The following is a 21,387-nucleotide window of genomic DNA, read 5'->3' on the forward strand; positions in this document are numbered from 1 at the left end:
GAAAGAAGACTCCTGCAAAGTTCAAGGTCGAGGACAAGTTAAGATGCATGTGTCTTCTGTATCTCACAGATACACACATAAGTAGACCGCTCTATTTTGGTGGGCGTTTATTCCTGGTCAAGAGATTACCTGCATGGGACAGTGGAGAACCAGGGCAGGCTGCATCCACTTTCCTGAGGTTTGAATGGTAGCAGTCACGCACAAGGTCAAAATGTAAACAAACTAAACGACAAACTAAATAAATTGTAGATGAGCTAGGTTTAAGAACAGCAATGCTTTAACAGCTTTCAAAGAAGTTGTTTTTGAGTAACACAACTTTCCAAGAAGAGGAATGCAACTTTTAAGGGTCGGTCAATTTCAAGTGTCAAGACATTTATTATCAGAAAATATTATTTTTGTTGAAATGTTGTTGTTTTTTCACTCATGCCAAGATGGTCATCATTCACTATTTTTCAATTAAACTGTCTGCAACTGTCTGCTCAAACACACCGACTTCTGCAATTGCATAGTTTCTTAAGGCTCTGAGTGAGTGACAGCAATGACAGCATCGCAATGAAATGTGGCCTTTCAGAAGAAGCAGAGGACTTTATTTACCTCTTAAAGGCAATAGAAAAACACGGTGTTGTTGTTGTTTGCCATGTTCAAGTAGTATTATGTTATTTTGAATTTGAATGTATTTATTTGTTCAGAGACAAAGCACAAAAGAAATTAACCTTATAAAAGATTTATGTTGTCACATTATTGTTAAATTGTGATGCTTAACACAACAGAGTTAAGCACTTAAATGGTCATGATCACATTTTTATGTAGCACTTTTCCACCTTCAAGGCACTAAAAAGTGCTTTACATCAAGGAACCATTCACCTATTCGCCCACACATTCATACACCAGTGTACACAGACATTGGGGGCGAGGTGGGCTAAGTGCCTTGCCCAAGAACACAATGACAGCATTCATCTGTGGGAGCTAGAACTGCACCACCAACCTGTGGGTCAGTGGATGTGACAGCTCAACCAATGATGTTTATGTCGAGAGCGAGACTTGAACCGCCAACCTTCGGACCAGTGGACAAACACTCTACAAACTACTTGCCAATATCCTATTGTCACCATCTCAAACTATATTAAATGGCATTGTTTTAGGTGGCAGTGGATCGCCACGTGACAGTGGAAGGGACACTCACAACATGCACTGACCCATATAGACTAGGATATAAGTTACAGGGGTGATGACTTTGGGATCGGGTTTTGGATACTAACGAGGCCCTATGCATGTTTGTGTTTGTGTGGGAGCGGTGGGAAGGGGACAGTGGGAGAAAGGGAGGACGTTCAGGGAAAGAAATGTTTTTGTTTGAGCAGAGATGAGTTTAAAAGGGGCTGATAGTGCCAGTGTAGTTAGCTTGAGCTCTGAATAAGGGTCAATCACCCAGAAGAGGATCCCTTAGGTTAAACAGATGGGCTCAAATCACAGGCAAAAGGGGGGGTCATTATGTAATTTGTGAACACCACATTAAATTAAGGCTATACACGCTATCAGGCTGTTTCTAGTGTTTATTATGCAGGAAAAAAAAAATATTTGGAAGGTAAGGACATGTTGTTATTCCACTGCTGCTTATCCTTTCACTACATTCAAACACAGCTAATTGCAGGGTTCACACATGCAGACAAACAACTTTCAGATTGATTCACATCTAGAGTTCAACACTACGAGGGACAGGTACTTCCCCGAAATGTGTCCGACCGTAAGTATGGGGGGGCTGCACTTTAATTTTGACACAAACTGTTTTTATGTATCCAGGCTTGGGACTAAGGATGCACAGGTCAAGCTTTAAGACATAACTTTCAGTGTTTTGAGTTAGCCATTGCAGCTCCTAACACACATTATGTACCTCTCCTTTCCTAAAATTCCCAGGAAAGCATATTCTCTGTCTTGTAGTTAGGCAGATGGTGGGATAAGTAGCGGTGGTCTTTGGGATGCAGAGGGGGTGGCCTGTGTTATTGTGGTGCAGTGCTGCGGCAATGCTGAGCGTGCAGTGCTTGTATGTCTGAGTGGGGGGCGGGCACATGTGAATCAACGTGCACTCGCGTCAATGACAAATCCCTTACTCATAACAGGGGGCTTATATCACACCACCGGCTGCTCGCGGATGTGATGCAATGTACCTGCTGTTCACTGCACTCTATAGTATTTATGAATGTTTCAATAAACCCCCTACCTAGACTCCCCTGTGAGGCTGAATCAACCTTCAATCAAAACCCCCCACCTCAACGACTGCAGCATCCGCTCCCTATGAAATGCCATCTCATTAACCTTTATCTTCAGCTGGGATGAAAGCATATACAGAAGTAAAATGGTGTCAATTCAGACTTCAATATTTGTCAATTAGCAGAACAAGTTGCATGTGCCATTAAATGGTAACAGATGTGCTGCATGGTAATTAGTTTAATGGTGTTATTTACAGTAATTAGATGTCATAAACCTGATTACCACTACAATTGTTCTGCATCAGATATAATATAAGTAATCGAATCCTGTACTGAAACTATTACAACTAAAAATAAACCAGAAATATTGAATACAGCATCCTGCTGTGTTGAGGCAGTTAGCTTATCTGCTAAAAATATCCTAGTCTAGTGTTTATATTTAGTTTAGTGTGCCCGTGGGTTAGGTAGTTAGCTAGTGCCCCACATACAGTACAAAGATATTAATGGCAGCTTCACAAGTTTCAGTCTCATGAGTTTTTACCTGTAATGGACATTACTTTGACCAATATTGAATGATTTATTTGCCTTTTGGTCCCTGAAGAGTACAGGGCAGTTACCCTAAATGGGTAAAATTCTGTGTCCCCAAAACACTGGTAACAGGGTGCCCACTCACAAGATTTATTTATTTATTTTTATGTTATACTGGATCATAAACAAACTGCATGTATCACTGTTGTTTATACATCACCAAAACAAATGTCTAGACCTGCCTTATCTGTTTCTAATATTGTCCTTGATATCTGCTAATATCAAATGTAATGCTGTTATTCATCAGCTGGTCCAAACATTAGCCCGCCAAATAGACGGCAGTTTTGACAAGCTGCCGACAGTTGCTTGGCCTACTTCTACACTGGAGTTTAGTTACGGTGTGTGTCTTCTGACCACATAACCACAAGCCAACAGTCGTCCTCCGCCCCCTCCGTACCCCACCAACACGACGCACGTACACACCCTGCCTCTGCACACAAGAGGCCTGTCCCATTTAGGAGGGACACTTAAGTCTGTTTTCTCCCTAAAGTCAGTGTGACCACAAAGAAGGAAAACAATGGTCTATCTTGTTGTTTAGGTTCTTCCACTTTAAAAACTTTTGATGTAAGCTCTAAAAATGTATGCTATGTAACTACAATAGCAATAGGCAGTGTGAACAAAACATTCAATTTGCAAAATCAAATGAAAGCATCTGATTTTTTACTGAATTAAAAAACTGTGTTGTTTGTCAGAATAATAATTAAAGAAAATCAACCAAGCTGACAAACAGTGTTAGCTCAGACCCAATTAGCCTAGCCTAGCTTATCCATGGATTTTCAATCTTATCCATGGATTTTATGGTGATAATAAATGAGCTACGTTGCTATAACAATTAGTAATTCAAAACATTTTTTTTTATTAGTCCTTAAAATGTCACCCATAAAAGAAAGCTGAAACACATCACCTATAATTTCATCACAGAATTTGATCAAACGTGTAAGCCTACATACAACATCCAATATGTATTTTTAATTTACCATGTCAGTTACAATATTGACTGATTTGCATTGTTCTCAGTTAACCAAACAATGATTGGCGTAATTAAATTCCTCTACATATTGTCTCTGTCCTGAAAAGTTGAACATATGTTTGGCTTGATTCTTGAATAAATCCATCATTACTCATGTTATGTGTCTATAAAAGCTGGTACCCTTTATATTTAACAACTACTTTGGCCCTGACAGAGAGCCATTACCACAGCAGCTTGCACAGACCTGTCCAAGGCTGCAGCAGACATTAAGTTTGGTCTCCACCCACTCATCTGATGGAATATTCCACTGACACACAAAAACACACATACATTTTACTGCTCCCCAAACTGACACATGCAAGACACTGATAAAGCCAACTGACAACCCCAGCCGTGGACTAGCCCTATGCAAGCACATTTGGTCACTGTAAGAACAACTCTACCAGACCCGTAAGCAAAGCAAGTGCAAATAGATGCTAATTTGTACTGTAAGAAAACAGAGCATGAGGTCACTATTACAGATATACAAGTATTCTTTTGCTCTATAATAAAGGAGATGGGTTTTTTAAACATAACCTTTATAAAACATGTCCATAAGTACTATAGTTCTCTGTACCGACATGCCAAAACATAAACTAACTTTAAACATAGGGGCCTCAAATGTACAGTGACATTCAGGAAATATGCAACCTACTAGAAACATGTAAACATGACTACTCTGACTATGCAGCTTTCATGCTAACATTTGATGGATGGAAAATTGACCTTTGACCACATTAATAGACTGATTTGGTGAACATGATGATGAGTTATTATTACAATGATTTATTTAAAAAAAAAAAGTCTAGTCATGTCTTTTGTATTCTGATGACAGGTTGATTGTTGTGTCACTAGAGTAAAAAAAAGAAGAAAAAACCCCCAAACAAGATATATCCTCGTACCATTTGATAGGTCTACTAAAACTTGATATGACCAAGTATAGATATGGCCGAAAAATGAAATAAATGTATAGCCTCTATTGGGAAAATTTAGATATTTCCTTAAATCAATATTGTGTCAATATTGAGTATCGAGTATAGAAATCAAGTATTAAATGTCAGCATTGTGAAACAATAACAAAACCCAAAACCAGACAGACCAAAGAAAAGAATGTGGGAGGTGTGTTTCATGACAGATTACTTTTTAAGTGTTGTAAACAAAAGTCTTCAAATATTTCACATACGGCTTCAAACATGTTTTATCTTTATACACTCATGGTTTGTTCTGTATTTGTATATATGGGACAAATCAGCTCAAGGTGAAACACACACAAAATCTACTATAAGACCTTATTCTTAGCCTTTAATGACATTACAGCCAATGTTGTCATGTTCTTTCCTCTTAATAAAATATGGAAAACCCCTTTAGATACAATGCATACTTACATGATAAACTTTTATATAGTTAAGATAAAAAGAGGTATTTGAAAGATAACATACTCTTATTTCTACAATACTGGCAATCACAAAATGTTTTGATTGGGTTAACCTGGGGATCCCAAAGTTAAACATAGCAGCTTTGGTTGTTGGATGGGTCAAATATACTGGACTATAATGTTGGACGTTAATGATCTTTTCTACACAATAATGGCTGCAACTAACCTTTATTTTCTTATTGATTAATCTAACAAAACTAATCACATGTATAGTCGACGTTGCCTGTACAGTCCTCGGTGCTGTGTGCCTGTAGACTACAGTCTGCGGTGGGCGTGTGTGCATGTTAACAGCACCTGCATGTGTAGCTCCACTGAGAAATAGAGTCTCCCTGAAGGACAATTTAAGTTTGGACAAAGTTTTGGAACGTGAGAGCAGACAGAGCAGACAGCATATAGTGGAGACAGTGCAGGACACACAGTGCTGGGAAGTCTGTCTCACTCTTACAACATGAGGAGCCCTTTCCCGTTTCACTTTATATTAAGTCACACTGTTAACTTTACTCCTGATCTGAAAACTCTGTGACAGTGTTCTGTGTGTGCCTCTGAGAATGGTGTGTGTGTGTCTTTGTGTCTTTTGCATGTACACTGCTGTGCTTTGTGTGGAAAAACAGTGCTGATGTTCAGAGCCTGTATCTGTTATATCTGCCACATTAAGACTCTGCTCTGAAGGCGACGCATCGGCGCGCTCTGTGTCGGCATATTTTCCTAGTCGACGTTGACGATTCTGTCGACAAATTGAATCGGCTCTACCATAATCAGTACAGATTTTGGAAGAGGGGTTCAGAATGAGTGCAGCTATAGATCCAGCCCAGACCAGCTCAAACTCACCCAACTTTGACTTAGGTAAGTGTGTCAGGAAGCTCCAGTTTATTTTACCCCAAAGGCATTACGCCACTCAAGCATAATCTGACATTCTGCCAATCACTCCTGGCTCAGAGTCAGTGATTTGCTAATTTAATTTGGAGGCGGGACAAAAGTCAATCTCCAGACCTTTGTGCCCAGGATGACTCAGTAGGATGAGACTGCAGACTGGAATCGAACCAAAACAACATCTTCAGAGTGAGAGATTGGACTTGATTTACGGCAGATGTCTTTGGGATAAAATGACTGCAGAATGATTCCAACCAGAAGAAGGACACAGCTCTCTGAAAAACCATTAAAATCAGTCATGTTCTTAAATGCTACAAAGTGTGACCAGGACAAGTTTGTTCTGGCTTTTACGCCCTCTAGTCCCACCGCATCAACAATTAAACTCATTAGGTTTGAGAAAAAATACATCCGCAGAAAAATATTGATACAAGAATTAGTAAGGGGGAAAAAAAAATCAACTAAAAAGATCTTTCCTGAATAGTCTTGCACAATAGCAGAACTCATGACCACATGGTAATTTTGGTTCTACTGTAAAAAGAGGGTTATTTTTATTGTGATATGAAAATCTGTATCAAGTACCAAGCCTTTTGTGGAGTATCAAAATCAAGTTTCATATTTAGTATTGTGACACTACACACATTACGCAATAAAATTATAACCTTCTGGCTAACGGGCATCACTAACCCAACAAAATGTGAATATCCTGTCATCAGTACACCACTGCATAACAAAAATACGTCAAAGAACAATATCCCATTTCTTTCCACATCTGTATATGAAAAGCTATCTATTTAAGGAAGTTCACACCTCCAAAAACAATCGTGGAAAAGGCCTAGGTCAGATGCCAGCTCACTTTAGCAGCTCGAGGCTTGAACCTAACACAGTCTGACGGCTTCCTGCTGACAGTAAGGACCACTGACCTTTGCACTTCATTAAACAACAGGAAAAACACTGGCAAATTGAATGGATGGAGCAATCGAGGTTAAGTTTATTTTCATTCAAAACATGTTGCAAGCTCAATGCTGATACATATTATCAGCAGACTTATCTCTGCTGGGAAAGTAAAGTGTGAATAAAACATTGTTCCACTTTAGCAAGAGCACTGTATGGTTGCCAGGTCGAAATATTATGCTACCAAAGACCATGTTTTCATCCATAACCTACAATCACATTCTACACAAATACACATACACACATACACCATTTTTAACAAAACTGTAATTTTAGTGCTCTTTGACTTAGTGGCATTATCATGTATTTTATAAAGCTTTGTGACCAGTCATGCTCTGTAGGTTTAGGTCATGTGATGTTTTTGTGGTTCACACTTCCTCCTTTATGGTTTTGACATAGGCATTTAATTGTGTTTTGGAAAACCCTTGTTAATTACCATTGCACTGTCAGAGTACATTATTGTTTTGAACCAGCTATTGAACAAAACCGGACAAACCCGGATTGGCTGAAAGAAAAACTACCATGTGAAGCAAAGATGAACAAAAAAACAAAGAAGCAGTGGCGAAAAACACACTATATTGTTGACAATGCATTAATCAGTGATTGCAATTATTCAAACTGCAATATAATTATAATAAATAATAGATAAGAATTACAGCTATTTAAGTTTCAAATTTTAATCACAGTTCAATCTATACTCCAAAACATGAAACCAAAATATGAAGTGCTTTTTATCTGGCTGTTGATTATCCATTTACATGACTTTTTCATTCAGAAAGTTTGATCTTGTAAAGCTAGTCACTCACTTTCTAGAAGATTGGTGATCCATTAGTAATTGGGAATGGAAGTAAATATGGATTTGTTGATTGGCCATGGGATCAATAATTGTGAACCGTAAAAATAATGATTCTTAAGTCAAAAACTTGTATTTTTTCAATAAATGTATGTAAAATTCTTGGCTTCACCTCTTGCACCATGCTTTTTGCCCTAATTTCAGCTTCAAACTACTCATATCATACTGTAGTAGATCACATTTCAAAATTTTACGGTGGATTAAAAAAAAAGAAAAAAAAAATGAGGTTAAACACAACTTCATTTGTAGCTGCAAGAGGTCTGTGCATGACGGATTCTATAAAAGTTAAGAGGGGCTATTCACTGCAATGATGCAACAACTAAAAAGACAAATAGAAAGATGCTTGTGCTCTCTAGATAAATATAAAGACTGCTTGTTCAGACACAAAAACATCAGATTTTGTAGGAAGTAAACTTTTGCAAATTCAAGACCAGAAAGCGTATGGTACGTCTGTTGAATACACTGTTGAAAGTGCTAAACAAAGATGCCAAGAAAGCAACTAAGATGCATGGTAGGATTACCTTATAATGTGTTGTGTTTTGGATGTAACAAAGGATATAGAGGGGAATTTTGTTTTGCAAAGCGTACAGCAGCTCACATAGAGACTCTCAAGCTTCTCCAGCCCATGAAGAAACCGCTAAACAAACATATAGGTTGCACCACTCTCCACCAGTGTTGGCTCACGTCCCAGAATTCAACAACAGAGTAAGAACATGCCAAGTTCAATATGAGCCTGGGAACAGCATGGGGATGGTCTAAGGGGCTACAGGTCAAGGGATGTGATGGTGTGTTCATGTTATACCTTTATGATTATTACAAAACTGTGACAAAGCAACCAAGAGTACCTGTTGTTGTTGCTGGTAAAAGTTTAACATAGATGCTGTTTCTAATGTACACACAATACACAGGCTTGAATTGTGCAAGACTATAAGAAAAGTGTTGATTATTTCTTATAACATAATATTAAGAACTGGACACAGGAAATCCTTAAAAGGTGCAGTATGCAACTTTCTGGAACTTTCATTTGCACGATTCCATGGAAATAGAAAGTTAAAGCCATAGTTCAGAGCACTGATATCATAACATGGATATAGATAATTTTATGGCATACTGTGGAAGATTTTAGCCAAAGTAACAACAGTGACAAGTCAGGTTTGTGAAGATGCAATCCTGCTGACAATAAGGATTCAAGTTTCAGTGCAAAAAAGAAAAAAATGCTTTTATTATCGTCTATTTTTTGGCTTACATACTGTGGCTTTAAAATGAAGTTTGAAAAATTACAATTAATATTTACTGTTATACGTTATAATAATGTAGTAATATGAACAATAACAACAACAAAATTGTGCCAAACACGAGCTGAATCCAAGAGCTTTGCAAGTATTTTAAAAGCAGTCATTATCAAGGCAAGCTGCTGCAGTGTCAAATGTCAGCTTTCATTGTTGGTATGTAAGGATATATCTGTTTCCCTAACGTCTCTATATGAAGCGTGCATGTGACTGTCTTTGTCTGCCGTGCTGCTTTCAAGTGTGTCAGTAAATCTCTCTGCTTAGTCAGCATCATTTGACAGTCAGCTACTTATTCAACATGAGGAAGTCGTGCACTTTCAGTTTATCTTACATGAAACAAAAAGGTGAAAAAAGGCTGGTTAATCCTAACTAGGCAAACTGGTTTAAAATGTCATTTAGACAAAACCTTTAGACAGGCTTTACCCTTTGATGAGATCACGACATTACTCCTAGGGTATTCCTGGGCAGATTCTGGTGTGGTCTATGATTTGTCTTGGTTTGTGGGTTTTAAACTAGTTTAGACAATGTTTGCACTAGTGTATTGAGAACTGTTAATTATTTCTGCAGGTGTAACTTTGTTTGTTTTGTCTGAAAATGCCAAGACTAAACAATGAGGTAAGGAGGATTTTTAGGAGGAATGGCAGTTAAGCGCAGTTGTGATTTTAAGCATTGCTGCAGATCCTTAAAGGCTGACTCAAACAATTAGATGGCATTGCAGCAGCCATGTGGAGAGTTAAGTAATGTGTTTTTCGGTTTTCTACAAATAGAGAAAGCCAATTTGCAGGCCATTTAAACCTCTTGTAATGGTTTTCTTTGGAACCTTGGCAAAAAAAGTCACAGAGTGCATTTTTTACTCACCAAAAGGCCTTAAAAGATTCATAAATGTCGTTGAGACGTTGCAGTTTTGGTCCAAGCTACAATCTCTGTCACTGGTCCTGAAGTTGCACCTGGACCGATACAATAAAGAGTTAGCAAATCAAACTAACACATGTACAGTAGGGCATAAGTCAGGATACAGTAGACATGAAATCAATAGAGTAAATGTGCACATGCGCTTCTTTCATCATGGTGGGAAAACAAAAATAAATCACATTGTATGCCTTCACCAACACATCTGCAGTAGTAGACCTCATCAAAAGCAGCTATAATTGTAGATACAATTATTTAAACAAATGCATTACTAAGCACTACTGCAATAAAAGTAAGATCTGATAGTGATACTTGCTGATCTTGCAGCAAGTATCAGATGTACTTCTCCCAACAGTGGACATGCCAATCTAAGTCTATACTAAAAAAAATTTTAAAAACCAAACAAATAAAAGTAATGCTGTTTATGTTGCCTTTATTTACTTTATGAACCACTGTTTTGGTACAGGAGATTATTCTGTTCCTGTTTTATTACACGCGCATTAATGAAGAAAACAGGCTTTACCCAATCCAAAATACACTGACACATAAACGCACCTTTAAAAGCTAATGTTTATGCTTTTGCTGCACTTTTAGCCAACTATGCTAATTATAGCCACTTCATAATTAGAATTTAAGCTAATTAGGCGATGCGAGCAGTTCGAGGTTGTCTGCATCTTGGAGCTGAATCAGTCTCTTTTTGTTTTTGACACAGCCCGTTGTTGAAAGTACCATAAACGCCGACCCCCGCTCCTCCTCTCCACCTCCGTCCCCCTCTGCAGCAGCAACCTGAGATGCTGTTCCGCCTAGAGACGACCAATAGCGCCCAGACCACTGACATAACCCCGCTGCTGCCCGTGTCGTCCCGGGGTTTAAAGGCTCACCTCGCCGCGTCGTGTCAGCCCCAGTCTTCGTTTGTTTTCGTGTCCGCTCAGGTCCGGACAGCGGCTCGGCTTTTGTTGCATAGGTTGTCTGTAGCTGCTCCCGCATCTGAAACCAGCGCTTTAAATACGCCTTTAAAAAAATAGATGTCGGGAGAAAAAAAGAAAAAAAATGAATCGCCCACTTCCGTCAACGTCACGCTTCATTTGCAAATGTGGGCGTGGTTTAGTTTGACGCACGGCTGCTCCTTTCCTTTCAGTTAGCTATTTTGTTTTGTTTGAGTATTGTTAATTATACAGCCCAGTTATTTGTAATTGTGTATTGCGCATTTTGTAATAACTCTTTATGTAGTAGTCTGCATAAACAAGCAATTATGAATTATGCAGCAGACTCAAAAACAGCTGTATTGTCCTACCAAACTTAATCAGAACAATTAAATAAATTATTACCATTTGGCTTTACGAATATGTTTGTTTGTCTGCCTGTACAGCAGAAGACCTGCCAGATAGCTTTAGAAGCTCTTTGGCAATCACCCAGTGGGTGGAGCAGACAAGCTTCAAACAGACTAAACACAGGTGATGTGGTTAACACCCTAAGTGCTAGTGAACAGAGAATAACAATGTTGCTTTGGTGAAAAAACACGTTGGCATTTATTTCATGAAAGAAATGGGTATGTGCCACTTAAAGCTATGGACAAGAGACTCAAAACAGAGTGTGGCATACAGGATTATTGTATTGTACTGTCTGTATTGATAAGATAAAACAAAACAAAACAAAACTGAAAATAATTATGCCATGGCAAACAGCTTCCAACACTATGCATGCATAATATAAAACACAAAGACTGCCTGGCTCCAACAGTTTGCATTGACATACCTACAAAAGTGTTATTGTTTCATAATCCATAATCTTAGTTTCAATGCAAGCACGATTATACATTTTGACAGTTTTCAGTTAGAATCCAGCACACACTTCCTCTAAAAGTTAATAATTGTAGATTAACAAAAAGTGCTTAAAAACTCCAGGGGAGGCTGAAAACAACTTATCTTAGCCTGCAGGTTGCAGCTATATGAACCTGCATGCCATGGGATTATAATGGTTGCTTATGGATTTATGTAACAAAAAAAGCACATTACAAAACATTACACACGGCTTTCTCATGTGTCTTCTTTGTGTTAAGAAGAAAGGAATACTGTGAAAGGTGTCATAAAGAAAAAACAGCACCTGCTTGATATTGTTGCCTTTGGCTACAGTCAGAGGTCACTCAGACAGGGGCAAAGCTTCTGAAACACTTTGTTTTTGAAGTTTGAATATGTGAGAAAGTCCTACACCTTTGTACAAATATTTTGGTCTGTTGCACCTGACACTTCACAACATGCAGCCATTACTATGATGAACACACTGACCTCTAGTGGACCGAATACACACTCTATTAAATAAGCCCTTACAGAAAGCTTATCCCGCTTTCAGGGTTTGGCAAAACATGGTTTTATACAGATAAAATGTATAAAATATACAGATTCATATTCTAAGATACAAAGGATCAAACATTGATGCAGAAGTGTTTATATTATAACAACATATCATTAAAACTTTGGTAGACTAAGATAATTTTCTGATACAAGTCTCACCAAAAGTCCAAAATAATGTTGTTGTTGTTGCTGTTATTATTTGCTATATTATTTACTTATCATTACTTATTTGTACTGTTTCCATTTTGTCAAAACTTGACATTGTCTGTAGTCCTTTAAAGGGGCACAGTGCATGTATTGGTGCTGGTGTTCACTTGTGCTGTCCAAAACCAAGGATGAGATCTGTGTTTTAGGTTATTTAAATCAGGGCTTCATAACATTTTCAACCTCAGGCCAGTGTCTGCTTGTATTTCGTTGCTTAGGCACTGTGATCTATATTGTCAGCAGACAGTGGCCGGCCCGTCAGTGTGATCGTGGCCACACTATGTGCTATGGCTAGTGCAGTACCTGAGCATTTTTTCACTGAAATTCTGTCAGGCTCTCCTCCACTTGTTTGTCCCGCCTCTCCGTACATAGCCCCGCCCCCTCCGCACCGCACCCTCCACACCCTTTTAAAGCTGTCTGTCACAAAGCAGTACACTACGGGATCCAAGCAGCTGTTTAGACTGCTCAGAGTGACTGTGATGTGATAGGCCAAAATATGCCTCACTCCATGTTCAGGTGACTCTTCTCCCACCTGAACCCGAAAGTAGACCAGTATCTGACGGATGTGGAAAGGTGTGAAACAGATTGTGAAGACCACCAGGACAGTAGCCAGAAGTCCAATAGCACGTGTTCTTCTGGCTCGACTCTTCTGAGACATATGTCTGTGCCGGGATGACAGGAAGCAGGCGACACGCAGAGTAAATCCGACCACGGCCAGCAGGGGGAGCAAGAACTCCAAAACAGTGAGGTAGAATAGGGCTGGGAGTAGTACACAAGAGGAGCTGGACCCAAGAGCTGATGTCTGGACAAGCAAATAAAATGAAGGTTAAGTACAGTGACACCAATTCACTATTAGGACAAAATAAAATGAAAGAACGTGTAACTTTTTTGGTGGAGGGTCCACTGCCTGATTACCTCCATGGTGATATAATAATATAATGTTCCATGGTATGGTATTAAACATTTATGTTTCGATGGAGACAAGCAGGTGACACCACCAGGTCATGGTACAGGTCAGCTCTATAGAGAGGCAACCCTCTTAGTGTAATAATTATGTGTAGTGTAATGTTTTATGAGGTAGAACATTTTCAAGAATGAAAAAAATGCAGGTTTAATGTCATACATATTCTAGATAAAGCAATTACATCTCCATGAAGGCAAACAGATGGCAGAACCCACCAACAGAAAAGTTAGATAATGTATGCATAATTGGCAAAAAAAAAAAAATTTGTTGGATATAATCTGATTTGTCATTTATGCTCCATGTATAGTACAGTAGCCTGAAAAGCATAGTCCATGCTCTTTCGTTCTGCCATCCCCAACTAACCTCCAACAGCGGTATGGAAAGGACCCTGGAGAATGTCCTTCTCCAGCCAGCCTATGTATTGGTTGCTTACAAGAAGAGCTTAAAATATTCTAAGCTGGCAGCTGATGCGGAACAATGTGGGTGGAAGGTCTAGGTCTACCCAGTAGAGAGTGGCTGCAGAGGCTTTGTGAGCCGTTCAACACTCAAACTCTTGAAGGACCTGGGCATACAAGGAGTTATGCAGCAGACTATCAAATCTCTCTGGGGTGCTGCACAGGAGCTTAGAAGATGGCTCTGAATTAAGAAAAGGGATAGTAATTGGCCGTGTAAACAGCAGTAAAGAGGGTACCCATGATGATCCCAATGGACCCTTTTCACTTACCCTTCTAAGTTACATCACAGGGATTTCATCATATCAGGAACTGTTTTTCAGAGAGTTTTACTATTGCTCTTCAAAACAGTCAAATGATTGGAGCAACCATTTCCAAGTAGGCCTATGTATTAATTTTTACCTGAAAGGAGTAGGTGACCACAATTGCTATGAGCCACACAGTGCAGCTTACAATCCTTGCAGTTCCTGCCGTCCTCCATCGATGAAGAGTACTTGACGCATGGACCACAGCCAGGTACCGGTCTATACAAATACTGAAAATGTACAACAAAAACTATATGAAAATTCAAGTTTTACGTTTTAATTTAAGTTATTTATTTATTTTTTAACCAACCTGGTCAGAAACAAAATACTGCAGTACATGTTGACAAAGTAGCTGAATGTGTGGATATAAGAACAGACCAAACAGTTGCCTCCGCTGTGATACAGAGCGATACGAGCAGGCAGAGACAGTGCCACCAACAGATCAGCAACAGCCAGGTTTATAGTGTACACCACAGAGGCTGAGGAGCGACCAAACATCCCACAGAAGATGTACAGCGCCAGAGAGTTTAGAGACACCCCAAGAACCAGCATCACACTGTTACACACCTGCAAAGATGAGGGGTACAAGCAACTTACATATGGAAATTATACACCCTTATAATAATAATAATTTGGCTAGCTATTCATTTAACAAACACAAAACAAAGATAATTCAGCATCTTGCCTTTCAGGTTTAAAAGTGCATTATGTAACTAGCTATAAAACACTTATTATGGAAACAATTAAGGATAGGTACGTTTAATGTCATACTGTGGATTATTCAGGGCAAAGCATAATATCTCCATGGAGACAAGCAGGTGTCAATCCCCACCAGAAAAGGGACATAGTGCACCTTTAACTTAAGCCCAATTCGGCTTTTGGCTTCCTCCAAAGCAAAATATCCAAATTGAGTTCAGACTGAAGACAACTGAAGCCTACCATGTGTGTAATGTGTTGCAATCGTATTTTTTTTTTTTCTTACCATAAGAGAAACCCAAAGTACATAGAAGTCATGATACAACTGCAAATCCAAGTGCGCCAATCTGTGGAGATATGGCGCCCCCCAACGTTGGTCCCAAGTAGTGCAGTTGGACTGTTCAAGAGAAGAGGCGCTGATGTTCACAAAGCTTTCCATTGATTTTGGAGATGTTACATTGACAGTTATGCCTCCAATGAAAAAAAGAAAGATGTGTGAAATTAGCAAAAAATATGAATTCAAATGAACAGGTAGATACCATCTGAACAGGGTAACTGCACTTCCCCCCGACACTGTCCCATAAATTTGATATATTTGACACATCCTGTGGGAGGAGAGGTCTTTACACTCTAAGTGGTAGACGAGTTGAATGTGTGTCTATACAGTCAGCTATAAATAGATCCAAACTGTTTGGGGGAACAGGAGATGTTAAATCTTGAGATGTTGTCTATATCCTTAAGTACAATTAAACATAATATCAGAATCAGAAAACTTTTATTGCCATCGTCTGTGAACACAGTTCACAAACTAGGAACTTACTTCGGTGATAAAGTGCAACATAAAACACACTGAATAAATACAAATAAGGGCATGCAAAAAGTTAAAAAGTTATGCTTAAAAAAATAAAATAAAAATACTTAGAGGTAGAAAATATATAGGCCTTTATAGGTCAGTATGCTTTTCATCAAGCCATAGCCATTAACCGTCAACAATTATATTAGCAACTATAAATTAAAGCACTTAAGTTAAGATGTGTTCTTAGTGTAAACGTTCTTGTCTTTGAAAAGACTGCCCATAAGATGAAACCCCATATTTCTTATTTCTTGTTTATTCTTATTAATGTCGTACAGTCTTAAATACCAAGTCGGTTCCTTGTTTGTACATTCCAGTCTGTGTCGGGTGCACATTACATGGTGTAGGCCTATATTGCATTGTATATCGGTAACATTTTTTTTCTTAATACAGCTCAACTTAAAATGTCACTGATGCACTGGTTTCATGCCCTTATAAATGACAGATGACTCTCTGCTAACACATCCTGCTTTCCACCCTCCATCACCACTGCTCTGACAGAAGGATAAAACATGTACTAAATCGTGGCTAAAAATATGCTGTTTTATTGAAAAATAAAAAAAAATAAGCTTACAAGTCAATAAGAACTATAATGCCACCCTATTGCAGACAATACATTTTACATAGTATTTTATGTATTTATTTTTTCAAAGAGTGAGCTGCAAACTATTGACTCATGAAAACAATATAATATCAAAGTTGTGTGTAAATGGTGTTAGCTTTCAACAATATGTGTAAACACTGAAACATAGAAAAGCGAGACATACCTTATGGTGAATATGCCTACTTCTTTCTAAGCAGAGTATTCATGGTCATTCTTAGTCCAAAATACCATTAACAAACCATGTCCTTTCCATTCGCTGTATTCTTATGGACTGTCCAGATGAAACTGGAGTAAGGATGAGGAGTCTTCTGGGGCGGAGCACACTCTGTGGAAGTCTGGGATGGGCCTATTCAGATACATGCTTGTATCCGATGGGGCCTATGGGTGCAGAAAAACAAACATGCATTTTTAGGGTACATACAGAGATTTAGATACATAGCCATGGCTCAGTATTTTAAAGAAATGTATTTAATCATGTCTAAGATATAGGCCTATATATGAAAATAACCTTTGTAGGAAACTATGTAGTACGTTGGAACACTTTTGTTTAATGACCACTTTTAAACCTGGTCAGTAACATTTTTATTAGTCCAGACCAGAGGTATTTACAGTAAAACAGCACCCCATACAGTACAGTGACATAAACAACTCAAGTGGGGGCCTTATGGAGTGAGCTTTGGTGTCTGTGTCCATGTCAAACAACAGGTCTGATGTCAACAGTTTAGAAACAACCTCTTCATTAAAATAGAAGGACAACCTATCCAATGAAACAAGGTGGCATTTCATAGATTATTTACAATGTTTAGTTTCAGCTTTTGCTGCATTCATATTGTGAATGTACACCAGACTCCAGGCACTGGAGAATGATCCATTTCTAGGCCCGAGTCCCTGCAGAAATAGAGCTTATTGGATTTGCAATGATGAGTGCATGGGTGAAGTTGTTTACTATCTTGATGCTGCTAAGCAATTAAAAAAAACTTTGTTCTCTCAGTTGCCCCAGCATTACAAACATTATCAAAGCATTCACATTTGCATTTATTATTGCTAACAAGTAATGGCAAGTGCTCATGTCCCCCAAACACACTTTTAGCATCAAGCAGTATCCAAGCTCTCATATCACAGGCAGTAAGTCAATGGGAGGTCAATGGGCGACCCAGACGAGATAGTGAATGGCAAATGCTACCATTGACCCCACAGTGACATTGGGAACGTCGAAAGCTTTCAAAAAAACATATTATATATATATATATATATATATATATATATATATATATATATATATATATATATATATATATATATATATATATATATATATATATATATATATATATATATATATATATATATATAGAGAGAGAGAGAGAGAGAGAGAGAGAGAGAGAGAGAGAGAGAGAGAGAGAGAGAGAGAGAGAGAGAGAGAGAGAGAGAGAGAGAGAGACTGACTGATATATATATGTTTGCCGTGATAACGGATATGTTTTTGATTTTTTTTTGTTCAAAGTTTACTGTTTATTTATTTAATTATTTTTCTTCTGCTCTTTGAGCAGAAGTTTGACCCCCTAAACATATTCAAAGACTCACCAAATTTTGCACAAAATTCAGAAGTGTGTGAAAATTTGTTTAATGTTAATAATGGTTTCATGCAAGAGAAAAAAAATGGCACAAAAGTCAAAATACATTACATCTATGGGAGTCGTCCAGACATAGCTCACTGTGTCTCAAACTAATGCTAACTTTTATTAAAAGTATAAAATATTAAATAAACAACCCAAAAATCAAATTGATTAATGTAAAGACTATTCATTTGTATTATATGTAGATTATTTCAGTTTGTAGGGTTACTTCAATGTTAGCATTGACACAGAAACACCTGCTTTTCTAAGCACAAACGTTTTCACCTCATTTGTCTTTGACATGTTGCCAGAGACATGCAGCCTCAAGTCACTCCCCTATCTTATAGGCCTATTTTTAATTTTTTTTATTTTGGCAAACTTGGCAAAAACCTCATAGAGACAGAATAGGACAAGTAGTGACGGTAACACTGAGGTTGCCTGGAGCTGTTGTGCTCAGAGCCAATTTTGTACACACATTTGTCACATGAAGTCAAACTAAAAATGTTATTATTGCTACACCCCCTGACAAACTGGCCATCTAGGATTAAAATGTCCGAATTGCTGAGTCTGCATTTTCACTTGCATCACATTTTTCCTCAGAGGGTATTTGACTAATAGGGCTCAAAATCACTGTACATCATCTGTACATCATCCAGTTTCCAAAATTTCCAAAATTTGCTCAGACTGGGCTCAAATTTGAAAAACTCACTGTGAAAAATACACAGTTGGGCATGATAGTGCCCCCTACAGAATATGAAATGAACAGGCCAATGTATGGCCAGAAATGTGGTTTTCCAAGATTTTACACAAAATTCCATTTGGTCACCCCAATCAAAAAACTAAAAGAAAACCATATTGTATTTTAAACCATGTTGCCATGCTGATGTGCATAAGCATCAATGTAATTCTAAAGGGAGTGACCCTAAAACTTCTCATTTTTGGGAAAAACAACTTATCTGTTTCATTGAAAAATGTGAAATTTGGCACAAATACTCTTCAGGTCATCCCGATCAAAAAAGTCTGCGGGTCAAAATCATATTTTGCACGTTGTTTTCATAATGATGAAGCAGTCAGCGCTTCCAGTGCGTGTTGACTTTGTTCAGTGGCAGCCATCCTCAGTGAGAGCTGAGTCGGCCAAGTGCGTAGCGCGACCCACGAGGGCCGCTTGCGGCTTTAATAACACTGTATTATGTAGCTCATTTATTAGGAAGTAATATGGGGTAATATGGGTGATGGGAGGCAGAAAAATGCTGAGAAACGTCTAATGAATGAAAAGGATATTTTTTGCAGTCATCTGAGATTATTTACCCATTTTTTGTCAACTTTTCCTTTTAGCGCCCGTTCTGCATTCGGTTGCCGTAGTTACGGGGTGTGCTCTTTTCATAGGTCCGGGGGGAACAGCAACTTAGCAACACTAAAATACTGAAAGAGCCACCTTTGTTTTGGTTTAATCTATTTGTTCACCGGAAAAAGACGTGCACAAATACGACAATATATACACGAGTGGCGGATGAAAGTTGGTGGTGGATCAGATGTAGCGGGAACCTTTGTATTGAAACAGCGGAACGTTTGTTTAGTATCCTGCGGAAGCGGTTGCGTTGGTGACGGCGGAAACTAAATTTGTCAACCAACTGTGCGCACGCATAATAAAACACACAGTGTAGATAAACAGCAGTTTTCCAGCCAGAATGTTTAAAAATACATTCCAGAGTGGCTTCTTGTCTATTTTATACAGCATCGGCAGCAAACCCCTTCAGATTTGGGACAAAAAGGTAAGCTTATGACTGTAATGACACTTGGCATCGTTAGCGATCAGTACGAGCTACAACTCCTGATTTGAAATTTCTCTTTTGGTCAGGATCTCTTACTCCTTATTAGGATCATGTTTGGGACGTATTTTGCTCGTTGTTGTTCCATCTAACGTTACCAGTTTGCCAGTTTGCACATTTGGTGATGCGGTCTTAATAAAACTTTAGTAGTGTTGCCTCAAATTATATTCTAGGAAGGTAAAATACAGCAACATATTGTGCATGAATGTTGTAATAACGTTAGCTACTTGTATCCCGAGAGTAGCTAAATATGATTCTAATCTCCAGCATGTCCCACAAGTTAGATTAGACCAGAATAACCAGAATATAGATTGATTGTGGCTGTAATGGGACCACATCAAGGTGGGCCAGACAGTGCTGTTACTAAGTAACTCACAACAAGGGCATTATAACTTATTATAACAGAGGCTTTTGCACTAATGGACTTGAATACAAGTGCTTTGCAACAATTTTATTATATCATTTGTTTCTTGTTTTTAATATTTTAAGGTGCGAAATGGACACATAAAGAGAATAACAGATAATGACATCCACTCCATGGTGCTAGAGGTGGAAGGGACCAATGTCAGGTTGGATATGTTTTGTTTCTCTAATTTATTTGTTGCATTATATTTTGATAACTTATTTCTCTTTTTATTCCTGCAGTACTACTTACATAACATGTCCTGCTGACCCAAAGAAGACACTGGGTATCAAGCTCCCGTATCTAATCATGATGATCAAAAACCTAAAGAAATATTTTTCCTTTGAAGTCCAGGTGTGGCTTTTTAACAGTTTATAGACACTCAAACCTCCTGCTGCTTTTTAAAGTAGCAAGCAGCTTAATTTTGTGCATCTTTTTCTATTTTTCAGGTCTTAGATGACAAAAATGTTCGACGGAGGTTCCGGGCGAGTAACTATCAGAGCACAACGCGAGTGAAACCATTTATCTGCACGATGCCAATGCGGCTCGACGACGGCTGGAACCAGATTCAGTTCAACCTGTCAGACTTCACTAGGAGAGCGTACGGCACCAACTACATCGAGACACTAAGGGTACAGGTAAATACACTGGATACTGTGCCAAGATCATGTAAACTGTTATACCGTCTTAATTATGTGTATTTTAGATCCATGCCAACTGCCGCATAAGGAGAATATATTTCTCAGACAGACTTTACTCCGAGGACGAATTACCAGCAGAGTTTAAACTGTATGTGCCTGTTCGAAATCAGAAGGCAAAGGTAAGGCCCTGTTTAACAAAGAGGTGACAAAAGGTGTGATACACTGGACAATCTAAATGGGTTTTAATTATGTTACTGTTTCTTATTTGCAGCAGTAAAGCTTCCAGACACAACCGCTTCCACCTTGTAATGAAGTTTAGCCGTTTTGTGTTCCTCTGTGGAAATAAAGTATTTTGTAGATG

The 21,387-nt window shown here is 38.5% G+C and overlaps 3 protein-coding genes across 3 annotated transcripts in view; 1 reads left to right on the forward strand and 2 right to left on the reverse strand.

Moving 5' to 3' along the window:
• LOC117378444 (solute carrier family 45 member 4) overlaps positions 1-11,125 on the reverse strand; it is a 50,656-nt gene extending 39,531 nt beyond the window's left edge. The window contains exons 1-2 of the mRNA XM_033975043.2: positions 10,990-11,125; positions 10,058-10,146 (exon numbers count right to left, since the gene is read on the reverse strand). The gene's annotated coding sequence lies outside the window, so the exon portion shown is untranslated. The remainder of the gene's footprint in view (positions 1-10,057; positions 10,147-10,989) is intronic.
• Positions 11,126-12,877: 1,752 nt separating this feature from the next.
• Positions 12,878-16,897, reverse strand: LOC117379074 (G-protein coupled receptor 20). Its single transcript, XM_033975786.2, has 5 exons — positions 16,810-16,897; positions 15,367-15,551; positions 14,695-14,951; positions 14,482-14,614; positions 12,878-13,465 (listed from the first exon to the last, which is right to left on the reverse strand). The coding sequence occupies exons 1-5, from the start codon at positions 16,895-16,897 to the stop codon at positions 12,878-12,880; spliced, it is 1,251 nt and encodes a 416-aa protein (XP_033831677.2).
• A 2,890-nt stretch (positions 16,898-19,787) lies between these two features.
• cfap20 (cilia and flagella associated protein 20) lies at positions 19,788-21,362 on the forward strand. Its single transcript, XM_033975047.2, has 6 exons — positions 19,788-19,925; positions 20,472-20,551; positions 20,628-20,739; positions 20,835-21,023; positions 21,092-21,205; positions 21,298-21,362. The coding sequence occupies exons 1-6, from the start codon at positions 19,842-19,844 to the stop codon at positions 21,301-21,303; spliced, it is 585 nt and encodes a 194-aa protein (XP_033830938.1). The 5' UTR covers positions 19,788-19,841; the 3' UTR covers positions 21,304-21,362.
• The last annotated feature ends 25 nt before the right edge of the window (positions 21,363-21,387 follow it).

The sequence above is a fragment of the Periophthalmus magnuspinnatus genome, chromosome 11, assembly GCF_009829125.3.
Source record: "Periophthalmus magnuspinnatus isolate fPerMag1 chromosome 11, fPerMag1.2.pri, whole genome shotgun sequence".
In the NCBI taxonomy this organism is placed as follows: domain Eukaryota; kingdom Metazoa; phylum Chordata; class Actinopteri; order Gobiiformes; family Gobiidae; genus Periophthalmus; species Periophthalmus magnuspinnatus.

Bases quoted from the DNA above. Each gene is read 5' to 3' on its own strand.
- LOC117379074 (XM_033975786.2), bottom strand. From the start codon at position 16,897: ATGTATCTGAATAGGCCCATCCCAGACTTCCACAGAGTGTGCTCCGCC. The intron at 15,552-16,809 runs GTCCATAAGAAT...TTTTCATTGGAG, and splicing joins ACTCCAGTTTCATCTGGACA to GCATAACTGTCAATGTAACA. The intron at 14,952-15,366 runs GTAAGAAAAAAA...TCATCTTTGCAG, and splicing joins TACTTTGGGTTTCTCTTATG to GTGTGTAACAGTGTGATGCT.
- cfap20 (XM_033975047.2), top strand. From the start codon at position 19,842: ATGTTTAAAAATACATTCCAGAGTGGCTTCTTGTCTATTTTATACAGC. The intron at 19,926-20,471 runs GTAAGCTTATGA...TAATATTTTAAG, and splicing joins TTCAGATTTGGGACAAAAAG to GTGCGAAATGGACACATAAA. The intron at 21,024-21,091 runs GTAAATACACTG...TGTGTATTTTAG, and splicing joins TCGAGACACTAAGGGTACAG to ATCCATGCCAACTGCCGCAT.